At 36.4% G+C, this 13,908-nt stretch overlaps 1 protein-coding gene across 1 annotated transcript in view; it reads left to right on the top strand.

Annotated features, from left to right (window-relative positions):
* The window catches only part of CDC40 (cell division cycle 40), a 52,006-nt gene extending 38,364 nt beyond the window's left edge, over nucleotides 1-13,642 (top strand). The window contains exons 10-15 of the mRNA XM_045844080.1: nucleotides 1,201-1,302; nucleotides 2,315-2,430; nucleotides 2,684-2,817; nucleotides 10,177-10,253; nucleotides 11,699-11,843; nucleotides 12,845-13,642. Of these exons, the coding sequence (XP_045700036.1) occupies nucleotides 1,201-1,302; nucleotides 2,315-2,430; nucleotides 2,684-2,817; nucleotides 10,177-10,253; nucleotides 11,699-11,843; nucleotides 12,845-13,022 (752 nt within the window). The 3' untranslated portion in view covers nucleotides 13,023-13,642. The remainder of the gene's footprint in view (nucleotides 1-1,200; nucleotides 1,303-2,314; nucleotides 2,431-2,683; nucleotides 2,818-10,176; nucleotides 10,254-11,698; nucleotides 11,844-12,844) is intronic.
* Nucleotides 13,643-13,908: the final 266 nt, after the last annotated feature.

The following is a 13,908-nucleotide window of genomic DNA, read 5'->3' on the forward strand; positions in this document are numbered from 1 at the left end:
TCCCGATTTAACTGTATTGCATTTAAGCAGTATGTGTGTGAATCTTAGTGGCTCTGTTTTTAGATTGAAGTGGGAGTGTGTTCTGCAGTGCTGTGTAATTTTAGGGCCTCACTGCACAAATAAATACTGCCCGAGATGCCATAGCAGCCTAAAGAAAGATTCATGGGAAGGCTCTCAGCAGCATACAGGGAACAGAATGCCTCCTGCAGATGTAGTGGATGTGGCCCCCATTTGTCTGCCCTGTGCTGGCAGACAGTTGTTCAGTGGAAAAGGGAAAATCTCCTGCTCAGGAAGACGGTAGCAGCTCTCACTGGACTGCCACCATAGAAAAGATCTCCTGATTGCCTAGTTGCCATGACACATCATGCCTCCCCAGAGCCCACTGGCGGCGGTGGTTTGGGGCTGTTGTGCCTGGTTGACAATTCGTGCCACGCACAGTTTGCACAATTGTACTTAGCAGTCTTGGTCATGCGGGGGTGGTAAAAAATACGAAGTTTCTGCTTTCATTTAGCCATGTTTTATTTGTCCCCGTAACTGTCAAAAGAGTTGATTGGTCTGGCAAGATTGATTTCCAAGCAGAGCATCTTAAAATGACTTTATTGTCAAAATGTTATCCTGAAACAAAATAGAAGTTAATATTTGGTTTCAAAAAGACTTAGTCTTAGACTCTGAGTCCACTTCTGTGAAATTTGGTAACACAAATGTGCAGTTCTCGAATAAGGGCTATGATTTGTTTTACAAACTTGAGGAGGTTTAGGTCACTCTGTTTTTACTTCCAGCTTCGTGAGTAATCTGAGAGTGAGCCTCCAAAATGTCACCAGTCATTTCTCTTTCATTGGCAGTAATTGGCCTATTATGTTTCCTTAAATTCTTAGCTATTTAGTCATCAGTTCTATATATTTCATATTAAGAGATTGCCATGACAGACTTTTTAAAAATGTTAGGTCTTTTCTCTTGCTTCGTACCTAGAGGTTATACATCAGAATCACCTCAGGGGCTTTTCGAAGAGGGTGAGGAGTGGGTACCACGTGTATTCCCAATTCCACATAAAACCAGTTGAGTCTGTAAATCAGGGAATGGGGTTCCAGTGATTTTTGACTCTCAGCATGGCTTGGACAACACTGTTTAATACTGTTCTTTATGGTGTTCATGTTTTAAAAGAAGATACTTCACCTGCCTTTCTGTTGTTTCTGCCTTTAGGTCACAGTAAAGCTGTCAGGGACATCTGCTTTAATACTGCAGGAACGCAGTTCCTCAGCGCAGCTTACGACAGGTATCTTAAGCTCTGGGACACGGAAACAGGTAAGAGCTCACTTATACTAATGGATATTTATCTTATGAGTTAACATTTTTAAATGAAATGTGTGTGTGGTCTTCTTTGGCAAAATGGTACCTTCTCTAGCTGCTAATTCTCCTATCATTGACTTACCGCATTTGCTTCTAGAGTTGAAAGTCAGCTGTGTAAGTAGTTCTTTCACTATGAAACTTTGTTTCCACCAAACATGGCTTATAAAGGAAACATATGGATAGACAAGGACATGTGAAATCTTCCATAGACTATTCAGTTGATCTTTTTGTTCCTCTGCATCACCTAGCACATGGCCTTGCATGTAATAGAAACACGGTAGATGTTTGATGGACAGAGCAAAACTTAATTACCCAAATTGATTAAAATGTAGTTCTAAACTTCCATGGTCCAGTTAGTTTCATATATTCGCGGACATGTGAATTGCGTCAGTACATTGTGGCTAGTATAAATTTATATAATTAAAGAACCATCTTTCATCTTGCTGTGTTTTAAGGGTAAAGATAATAGCTAACATTTACTAAACACTTTGTGTTTACCAGGCATTATGCTAAATGCTTATATCTGGTTTCTCATTCAATTCTTAAAATATCTCTATGTGATAAAGTGCTATTATTTTTATAAAGGAAAAAACCGAGGTTTAAAGAGGTAACTTTTTCAGTGTCACACAGCAGGTAAGTAGCCAAATCGGGTTGATTAGTAAGGCCTCTCTAATGCCAAAGCCCTAACTCTTCACCTCCTTAGCAGTGGTCCTCAACTCCAGCTGCACAGCATAATCACCTGGAGACCTTTATCTGTTCTGCAAGTCATGATACAGATTTACTTTTGAAAAAGTTATTTTAATCATTAAAAATCTGTGAAAAAGAATAATATGGTTTACAATAAAGAGCAAACAGGCTGCCTTTCCTTAGGATTTATTAAGCAAATAATCTCTGGATCTTAATCCCAGAATTATCTTTAAGTGGTTAAATTTATTTTGCATGTTTTAACTTGGGTCTTTGGTTTTAGGACAGTGTATATCAAGATTCACAAACCGAAAAGTACCCTATTGTGTCAAATTTAATCCTGATGAAGATAAGCAAAATCTCTTTGTGGCCGGGATGTCTGATAAAAAGATTGTACAAGTAAGTCTTCTCACAGTGTTCTTATAAAGATTCCTGAGCTTTATGTTGTATGAGGGGACAGAATAAGGAATATTAACTTGTTTAATGTTTGCTATTTTTAGGGTTTGCTGATGCTCTTCTTAGTAGAAAACAGTGTGATCATTAAAAAAGGGTGTTGGAGATCTTCTTTTTTTGTCCACTTTCCATAATTACAATCTTTGCTTTCATTAATTTGTTCCACCTCTGTCTTTATCTCTTCTCGATGGATGCACAGTGGGATATTCGCAGTGGAGAAATTGTGCAGGAATATGACCGGCACTTGGGAGCTGTCAACACCATTGTTTTTGTTGATGAAAACAGGAGATTTGTGAGCACATCTGATGATAAGAGCCTAAGAGTTTGGGAATGGTGAGTTTCTATCAGTAGAAAATCTGATTATATGAAGCAAGCAATTTAAAAATCTGCAGCCAAAGATAGACCCTGATAATATGCAGCTAGTTAAATATTTTCAAAACTGTGATTTGTGGCTTGCCAGTCAAACTGTTTTAACTACTTAAGTATCCAGAATATGGAAATAAAAATTTAAACACACTCTGGACTGGTGGTGACTCATTTGGTTTGGCATTGTTCCACAAAGCGGAGATCACCAGTTCGATTCCCACTCAGGATGTGTGTCTGGGTTGTGGGTTTGATCCCCAGTTGGGGCACACATGAGAGGCAGCCGATCAATATTTCTCTCCCTCTCTGTCTCCCTCTCTTCCCCTCTCCCCACAAATGAATAAATAAAACCTTTTTAAAAAATGTAAACATGCAGCCCTGGCTGGCGTAGCTCAGTGGATTGAGCGCGAGCTGTGAACCAAAGTGTCACAGGTTCGATTCCCAGCCAGGGTACATGCCTGGGTTGCAGGCCATAACCCCCAGCAACTGCACATTGATGTTTCTCTCTCTCTCTCTCTCTCTCTCTCTCTCTCTCTCTACTACTTCCCTCTCTAAAAATAAATGGATAGAATCTTAAAATATATATATATAAACATACTACTTGTCATAGTCTTTGGAGAATCTATCTAAAGGATATGTATTTTGAGTCATTTTTCTGGCAGTGGTGAAAAGGTTTTGTAGTGCAGTCTTAGATTCTTTATTAGCTATCTTAGTCATCTTTGCAAAATGGCTGATGGGAAGTAGAGGCCACAAATGTATAGACGATATAGGTTATGCTGGAGTTTGAGCATAAGATCCTAGCCTCAGAACCAACCCAAAGAAAACATTGAAATAATCTCTCAATTTTTTAAAAATATCTACATTTTGACTATTCAGTAATGGAAATTGCTCCATGAAATCCTCTTTGTGTTCTGCCATTTATAGTCCATTTGGTAGAAAACAAATGTTTTACTTACAGAATATAATCAGAATATGGTGGTTAATTTTGCTTTCCTAGAGGGGGAAAAAACACTTTTCTAAAGTTAAGAAATACTAAAGCTAATTTTAATCTCTGCTTCTAATCTCCCATTCTAATCTCTGGTTCTATGACTTCAACTTTTTTTTTAAGAATGCACACTAAAGTGACAGCATGCAGTATTTGTCTTAAGCATTCAAATTAGCGTAACACCCTCCAGATTCATCCATGTTGTCACAAATGGCAGAATTTCTTTCTTTTTTAAGGTTAGACAGTATTCCACTTTATATGTAAATGCCACATTTTCTTTACCCATTGACAGATACCTCAGGTCGTTTCCATACCTTGGCATTGGTGGGTAATGCTGCATTGAACATGGGGGTGCAGATGTGTCTCTGACACAGCGATTTCTTCTCCTTTCCACACATTCCCAGAAGAAGTAGGATTGATGGATCATATAGTAGTTCTGGCTTTAATTTCCTGAGGACCCTCCATACTTTTTTTCCACAGTGGCTGCACCACTTTACATTCCCACCAGTGGTGTATAAGGGTTCCATTTTCTCCACATCCTCACCATTTGTTATCTCTAGTCTGAGATATTAGCCATCAGTGTAAGGTGATATTTTATTGTGGTTTTGCTTTGCATTTTTCTGGTGATTTGTTACATTAAGCACTTTTTCATGTACTGTTGGATATTTATTTCTATGTCTTCTGTGGGAAAATGTCTATATTCAGGTCTTTTCCCATTTTTTAATTTAGTTTTTTGCTGTTGGTTCTGTGAGTTCCTTATATGTTTTGGATATTGACTCCATATCAGATACTGGCTAGCAAATATTTTCTCCCATTTTCTAGGCTGACTCTTCATTTTATTGGTGGTTTTCTTTGCTGTACAGAAGCTTTTTCCTTTGAAGTAGTCCCACTTGTTTATTTTTGCTTTTGTTGCCTGACGAAGATATCAAATCCAAAAGTTAATTGCCAAGGTTAAGATCAAGCAGTTTATCCCCCATGTTGTCTTCCAGAGTTTTACAGTTCTAGGTCTTGTGTTCCAATCTTTAATCCATTTCGAGTGAGATAGGGGTTCAGTTTCATTCTTTGCATGTAGATACCAAGTTTTCCCAACACCATTTATTAAAGAGGTTGTCCTATCCTGATTGCATATTCTTGGCTCTTTTGTTGAAAATTGACTATGCACACGTGGGTTTATTTCTGGCTCTCTGTTCTGTTCCATTTGATCACTGTGTCTGTTTTTATGCCAGTACCAAACTGTTTTGGTTACTATAGCTTTGTATCATAGTTTGAAATCAGGACATGTGCTTACTCCAGCTTTGTTCTTTCTCAGGATTGCTTTAGAGTCTTACTGTAGTTTCATACAAATTTAAGGATTATTCTGGTTCTATATAAGGTGTCATTAGAATTCTGATATATATTGTGTTGAGTCGTAAATAACTTTTGGTATTATGGACAATTCAATAATATTCTTTCAATTTGTGAATGTGGAATATCTTTCTATTTATTTATGTCTTCAATTTTTTTAATATTTTATAGTTTTCAGTGTATAGATTTTTTACTGCATTGGTTAAATTTGTTCCTAGGTATTTTACTGATGTTGGTTTTGGGGGTTTTGGGGTTTTTGGGGGGGGGGTTTTGCTGTTGTAAATTGGATTGTTTTCCTAATTTTTCTTTCTAGTAGTTTAATGTTTGTATATTGGTTTTGTATTCTGCAACTTTACTGAGTTTGCTTATTAGTTCTAACAGTTTTATTGGTAGAGTATTTAGGGTTTTCTATATATAATGTCATCTGCAAACAGAGATGATTTTACCTTTTCTTTTGTGATTTAGATGCCTTTAATTTCTTTTTCTTGCCTAACTGCTCTGGCTTGGACTTTTAGTACTATGTTGAATAAAAGTAGTAAGAGTGGACAACCTTGTCTTTTTCCTGATCTTAGAGGAAAAAAGCTTTGAGCTTTTTCACTGTTGAGTGTATTAACTGTGGGCTTGTCACATATGGGTATGTTCCCTCTGTACCCAGTTTTTTGAGACTTCTTAACATGAAAGTGTGTTGAAGTATGTAATTTATTTTTTCTCCATCTGTTGAGATAATCATGATTTTTATCCTGTATTTTGTTAATTGTGGTGTATCACATATGTTGATTTATATATATTCAAAACTATCATTGCATCCCAGGGAAAAATCCCACGTGGTCATGGTGTATAATACTTACATTGTGCTGTTGAATTTGGTTTGCTAATATTTTGTTGACTTTTTGCAGCTATGTTCACCAGGGACATTGGGCTATAATTTTGGCTTCTTAAAATGAGTTTGGGAGTGCTCCCTCTTCTTCCGTTTTTGGGAAGAGTTTGAGAAGGATTGATACGAATTCTTCTTTAAATGTTTGGTATAGTTCACTAGTGAAGCCATCTGTTCCTGTACTTTTTTGTTCCTGAAAGGTTTTGGATTACTTCATCTCTCCTTAGTTGTTATTAATCTCTTCAGTTTTTCTATTTCTTCATGATTCAGTCTTGGTAGGTTGTATGTTTCTAGGAATTCATCTTTTTCTTCTAGGTTATCTAATTTGTTGGCATATAATTTTTCATAGTATTCTTGCAATCCTTACTGTTTCTGTATTATTAGTTGTTAATATCTCCTTTCATTTCTGATTTTACTTATTTACATCTCTTGTCTTTTTCTTAGTCTAGCTAAATATTTTAAGTTGTTTCATTGATTTTTTTATTGAATTTAGTGGGGGACACTGGCTAACAAAATCATACAGGTTTTGGGTGCACAGTTCTACAGCACATCATCTCTATACTATAGTGTGTGTTCACCACCCCGTATTGGTCTTTTCTATTATTTTTTTAGTCTCTCTTTCATTTATTTGCTCTCTGGTCTTTGTCTTTTCCTTCCTTCTACTAACTTGGGGCTTGGGTTCTTTTTTCTTTGAAATCTTTTTTTTTTCTAATGTAGGTATTTGTCACTGTAAACTTTCCTCTTTGAATTGTTTATGCTGCATCCTATAGTTTTGATATGTTTTGTTTCTATTTTCAGTTGTCTCAAGATTTTTCTATTTCCCTTTTGATGTCTTTGACCTCTTTTTGGTTAAGCAGCATGCTGTTTAATCTCCACATATTGGTAAATTTTCCAGTTTTTTTGTAATTTCTAGTTTCATGTCATTGTTGTCAGAAAAGATGCTTGATACGATTTCAGACTTCTTAAATTTATTAAGCCTCATTTTGTGACCTAATATGTGGTCTGTCCTGGAGAATGTTTCTTGTGCACTTGAAACTAATGTGTCTTCTGCTGCTGTTGGTTGGAATGTTTTGTATGAACCAGTCAGGTCCATCTGGTCTAACATATTATTTAAGTTCAGTGTTTTCTGTTGATTTTGTCAGGATGATCTATCCCTTGTTGAACACGGGGTATTGGAGTTCCCTACTATTATTGTATTATAAGTTATTTCTCCCTCAAATCTATTAATATTTGCTTTACATAGTTGCACTAATGTTGGATACATAAACATTTCCAACTGTTATATCCTTCTGATGAATTGACCCCTTTACCATGTCTCTTACTCCTTTGTCTCTTATTACAGTTTTTGGCTTAAGGTCTATTTTTTCTGATATAAATATAGCCATCTCTGTGTTCTTTTGGTTTCCATTTGCATGGAACATCTTTATCCCATCGCTTTCAGTCTATGTGTGTCCTTACAGCTGAAGTGAGTCTCTTGTAGGCAGCATGTAGGTGGTTCTTGTTATTTATTTATTTTTTTTTTTAGCCCATTAAGCTACTCTGTATCTTTTGGAAAATTTGGTCCATTTATATTTAAAGTAGATATAAATTTATTTTTAAGTATGTTTTATTGATTATCCTATTATGGTCATTCCATTTTTTTCTCCCCTTTATACCCCTCCACCCTGGACCACCACCCCCCCCGCCCCCCCCCCACCGCCAACCAGCATTCACCTCCTTAGTTCATGTCCATGGGTTGTACATGTTAAGTTCATTGGTTTTTCCATTTCCTCTACTATTCTTAACTTCCCCCTGTCTATTTAGTAATGTAAATTTAAATTATGGACTTACTATTGTCATTTGGTTGATTGTTTTGTGGTGGTTTTCTAGTTCCTTTGTTTCTTCTCTCATCCTGTATCACTTGATGATTTGCTGCAGTGGTATGCTTTGATTCCTTTCCCTTTCTCTTGTACATCTCTGTTACAGGTTTTTGCTCTGTGGATACCATGAGGCTTACATAAAACATCCACAACTTGGGCTCTTAATCATATGGGTGATAGTTAAATGAATGAAGGGTCTGGCGGAGAGAGGATAACCTGTATCTAGATTGAACAGTCAGAAAGCGATAAATGTGAGGATCAGTGTTGCTATAAAGACAAGTAGGAAGCAAAACTACCTCAGGATCCCTAGAGCTGTCTTCACCACACACAGCCACCCCCAAAATCAGTTACTGGTGACACTGGCAGCGTGCTCAGGAGGAAAAGGGATGCCCTGACCACCTTAAAATGAGAACTGACTCCGACAGTAGTCAGGAAAATTATCACTGGGGCTTTCAGATAGGTGGTGTTTGTTAAAACTTTTACACCCCGTACCTGTTTAGAGTAGCACAATGATACAGGAAAACATGTCCAAGGAAACTTGGTTTTCTTAAGCAATACCATATAATTTTAAGGGAGATTAAGAAATTATAATTAGACACTGAGCAGCCTGTGGTATTCTAATTGATGAAATTCATAAAGTATCATAGACATGTTGTCTTATAATGCTTTGTGTTGTTAAAATATTTTTAAAAGAAAAATTTGCAGAGGTTGATACTGTTGTTTATCTTTTAGCTTTAAGTTTTCATAGATTGTTGTAAGGGTTTTTTAAATAATTTCATTTCCAGACTGAAGATTATTTGTAAGGTATATGTTACTAGTTTATTATACTGAATTACAGTTTCTAATTAGAAAATAGTGTTGTGTTCATTAAATATAACTATGCCTAGCAGACATTTTACTAGTAATAATTAAGGCCACAGGGTGTTCAGATTAATTACTTGTTTTAGAGCTTATTGTATCAAGAGTCATTGAAATAAGGGATCTGTTTACATTTTTTGTTTACTTTCAGTAAAACATTTTGACATGAACCTGGATTATGGGTAATTTAATTTAGAAAATGCACTTGTGTTTTAATTCAAGTTATAAAAAATTGTTAGCCACTAATAAATATGAAGAGGGAAAACAGTTAAACCTTTTTCAAATTGAGGTTCTTTTCAATACATTTGGGTCATTCTGAATGTCAGTTTTCACTGATACCTTAGATGTGTAAAGGGTCGGAAGTTTGATAAATGCTACTGTTCCCCAGGTTGTACCTGAAAATGCTTTCCTTTAACCAAAACCTTGATAGGGTTTTTTTAAAAATCAGTTGCTTCTTATGGATAGATAGAGAAAATCCTTACTTAAAGGCAAATTGTTGTTGTTGTTGTTGTTGTTATTGTTATTTTCCACTTAGGTAAAGTCTTAGAACTTGAACCATAGTTTGAAATTGCTTTGTATTCTGAGATAACATGAGATTACTTTTTCCACATGCTACTCTTTAAAAGCATTTTTGATCTGTCATGAAAAGTAACAAGGCTAAAATCCTTCAGAATTACTGAAGGATTTTTTATCATGGAGAATATTAAAAATGGGAAAGGCATTTTGAACTTCTGATGATTCTAAATTTAGGTGACTAGGTGTGGGATTTTTTTGCTTTGTTTTATCTTTTATATCATTCACATGAGACTTTTTTAATGCTGTTTCTCCTGTGCCATTCATGTTTGTAATATTTTACATGTAAACAGAAAATAGAAAGTGACCCGGTACCAAGCACTTAATCTTGCTTGCCCATCCTGAAACCTCCTTTCTGGAGGGGCTCGGCCTGCGTGCAGATCCCTGTACAGCTGCACCCTCCGCTCGTTTTGCTGAAGGCTCTCTAGCATTCCCACCTCCTTGCAGAATGAAGTTAAGGTTGAGTGGCAAGTAAAATAAGAATGTTTCCCCGCAGGCTTGCCTCTGCCTCTTGCTTCTGCCTACCATGATACATTTTTAGACGAGCTCATTATTAAACAAGTTTCAGTAACAGATTTTTTTAACATAAAGACCAAAGTTTAAATCAAATAGAGTTTAAAAACTAAATCATCGACACTGTTATAATTATCACAGAAAGTCATTTGTGAAGTAAAAGATTTACAATAAGCGACAGATGTCATTTTGTGATTTTTCTTCCCCCAGGAAGTTTTATGAAAGGTTATTAAGTATAACATTTCAAGAATATCTATTCTGGTTTAGGGATAATTCTTCTAAAGGTACTTTTTAAAAATTACTTATTCTGTTGTACTATTTAGGGACATCCCTGTGGATTTCAAGTATATAGCAGAACCCAGTATGCACTCGATGCCTGCAGTGACTTTGTCTCCAAACGGTGAGTTAGTAGAGGGAATGTGTTTTTAAACGAGCTTCTGAGACATGGTGTGGTTTCTGTTTGAAAGAACCTTGGCCGTTCTCTCTGCGGTCTGCCACGGTGCCGTGCTGCGTAAGGAAATCTGTTCATTATTAGGAATAACTCTTGGTTTTCACATGTGAGTCACCTCACCCAGTCTCTTTTTTAAAATAATAAAAATAAAAGAAACTATTGGCAACTAATATTGACTGGGCATCTAAGTATTTCCATCTGAGAATGAGGGGGGTGGGGAGGTTTGAAATAATTCTCCTTCCACCAGAATGGTATTCCACAACTTATTTAGTGATTGATTGTGAATTCTTTCTTTCAGTGGATAGAAAATTTTGACCGGGTTCCCCATAACAAGAATATCTTAACAATGCACTATAAAATATTTTCTTAGGCAAAATAAAGAAGATAAATCTATTTAATACTGTTTGTGTACTGCAGATGTCCTGACAGTGCACTGATATAATTATAGCTCTGCGTGAGGGTGTGAAAGGGGAATGTCTGGTATTTGGGCAGCACTGTCATCAAAGCTACTGTTAACTCGCAGAATCACTGTGTGTGTAGAACAGGGACAAGAAGGTAAGAAGCAGTTTGCTCTTGTCTTGGGGCGCCTGCCCCAGGCCAGTCAGTAATCATTTTGTCAGATGCCCTATCATCGTAATGAGAGGAGCAACCCAACTGGGTCCTCTTTTAGTAACCACCATATTGTAGACTTCGTCCCAGTTGACGCTGCACGTGCATTTTATGTGGTGTGTTTTTAAAGTACACATTACAGATAGCTTGTCCATCTTGAACAGGCCGTTGGCCCTCTCAGACTGTGAGCATTGTTAGGATCATTCCCTTAGCTACTAGTGTCTGCAAGTGTGTGGGATGCAAAAAGACTGCAATTTGGGCTCTAGGGGCTTTGGGAAATCCTGGCTGGATAAAAGCAATGTGGCCCTTCAACAACAGATACTAAAAATTTTTTAATCACTTTTTTATAATTTTATTGATAATCCTAGTTTTTCTCACCTAAAGTTGATCTTTCCTTTTATATAATTAACATAGAGAAGTCTCTCCCTATAGTTCTATTGTCTATATTTAATACAGGTTAATTTCATGTAAATTCTAGTTTAGTTCAGTTAATACCAAACCCAGAATATCTGTATATCCTTATTTAAACAAAACCAAAAAAAAGTTTATATATGAAGAGTGCTCATGACATAGGATTGTATGAGCCAGTTCCATTACTTTAGATGTAAACACCTCTTGCCAGCAACAAATGTGTACACTTTACAGGTGGTGTGGTAAGTTTATTTTCCTGTTAATATAAAGTAGTTGAGAACAAATGAATATTGGTGACTGAATATATTTAGAATAAAAATTCTTTTTAAATTTTTCCGTTTTTCTCTAAAATATCTCATTTATTGAATTTACAGGGAAATGGCTAGCATGCCAATCAATGGACAACCAAATCTTAATTTTTGGAGCACAAAACAGATTTAGATTAAATAAGAAAAAAATTTTTAAGGGCCATATGGTAGCTGGCTATGCTTGTCAGGTGGACTTTTCACCAGACATGAGGTAAGTTTAAATCTTCTCACGTGTTCTGATATTCAAATATGATGATATAAATTTCTGTTGTACAAATAATAATACTTTACACACCACATTCACATATGTAATTGTATGGGAAATATGCAGATTGTCAAAATGCCAGGTGAAAGGGCAAGTTCTTTCATATGCCTCCTCATAGTGATCAGTCTTGTGCCCTTCAACCACATGGTAAATCCCTGCCTGTGTAGGCAGTGCCTTCTTTCCTCTCTGCTTTTCTGAGCAAGATTTGGAGGACTGTCATCGCCATATTGCTGTGATTGCACACCAGAAGAATTAATTCTGTATTGCATTGTTGAAGTTAACAACTTCACTGCATCTTTTCTGTGCTGAAATCTCAAATCCAGCTACTTTGGGATGGGAATAATTCTAAGTCATACTAGATTTGTGAAGCCTATAGTCTTTCTAAGTGAAACTCTGCATTTATTTCCCCATTCTTAGCTAAAGTATATAGGTATAAGTTACTCACAGATCCCTGTAGCTTTATATGTTTAGCCTGATAATTGGGCCTTAGACTCCTACCTCTGAGTCCGTCTTAGATGTATTCAAAAGGTATTGGAGCCAAAAAGTAACCGTGAAGGTGGTCGAGTCCACTATAGTAGAAGAATCTAATGTGTTTGCTGGCTCTGTGTGACACTGGGTTCCCTACACAGTTTCTGACTGTCTGGAGGGGGACTGTGACATCACATTCATTGCAGCCCCTGGGTCTCTCAGTCTTAAGTTAAAAATTATTTTTTACTCTTAGATCGGTGCTCAGTGGGGATGGTTTTTGATGGAAGTTTAAATTATAGACTGCTTTATGCTCTACCGTGTTCTTCTCACTGAGTATATATGTTACAATATATATAGTAGTATAGTCACATTGATATTTTATGTTACAATAAAAAAGATAAACTCTTCCTCTGTTCTTCATTTACTTTACCAGTTTTAAGAGTTTGAATAATTTGAATTTCTTTTTCTTCCCATTGTAGCTATGTGATTTCAGGAGATGGAAATGGAAAATTAAACATCTGGGACTGGAAGACCACAAAACTCTACAGTCGGTTTAAAGCTCATGACAAAGTGTGCATAGGTGCGGTGTGGCACCCTCACGAGACATCTAAAGTCATAACCTGCGGTTGGGATGGCCTCATTAAACTATGGGATTGATGAGACTAGTCCTTAAACTCTCTGGATTATTTTGGATCCAATACCATATTTAACTATGTCATTTTAAATGTGTGGGATGATAACTTTATTTACAGATGTCATTTCCTTACATGGCCTTATAAAGTTGATATACATTGTTTTTAAAAAAAAAAACTTTGTAAATTTGGCTCATATAATTTTGTTGGCAACTTTAAATTGTTCTTTATAGATACTATTTATACAGAGAATGACCATCAATTTTGTATTTGACAAGGCAGTTTGGGCTTACCCCCAAGACATATGGAAGGATCCCTTTGGAGTCAGAAAAGAATCCCTCATGAATTGGGGGTTCTGAGGGGTGTAATAATGACAAGTAACCCAGAAAGACACCCTGTACTCACCTCTTCAACCAGAAGAGATGTGAGGGACAGGGACGACCGAGTTTAACGTGACTCTGGGAGGAGGATAAAACCACCCATGACGACTGTTTCCATTATTTCCAGTGCGTCGAGTTCTGGTGTTTTGGATTCAGGGGTTCCTCTATTTTTGTGGCAAATGTTGTGTATTTTTCACTGTAAGCCAGCAGTCTCCTCTGACGGCAGCATTCCTCTAATTATTAAACAATGTAAAATACAAATCAACCCAGAGTTCTTTCCTTGACTTTCTTCCCAATCTGTCTATAATGAGAGAATTATGTAATTTTTGAAGATGAAACTCAAGAGAATGAGTCAAAACTTTGAGTTTTATTTTTATTTACTGTCAGTAAGAACCTGGCGGTACTCTCAGAAATCAGGGTCTCTTTGGGCATTGCTTCACAGATGTTACTACTGAAATACTCCTCAGTGGAGATAGGGCAAAGAACAAAATATCAACCTGTAACTTCTTTAAAAGTATTCTGATTGGGCTT

The sequence above is a fragment of the Phyllostomus hastatus genome, unplaced genomic scaffold, assembly GCF_019186645.2.
Source record: "Phyllostomus hastatus isolate PE091 unplaced genomic scaffold, TTU_PhHast_1.1 phas_contig_40, whole genome shotgun sequence".
NCBI classification, from domain to species: Eukaryota; Metazoa; Chordata; class Mammalia; order Chiroptera; family Phyllostomidae; genus Phyllostomus; species Phyllostomus hastatus.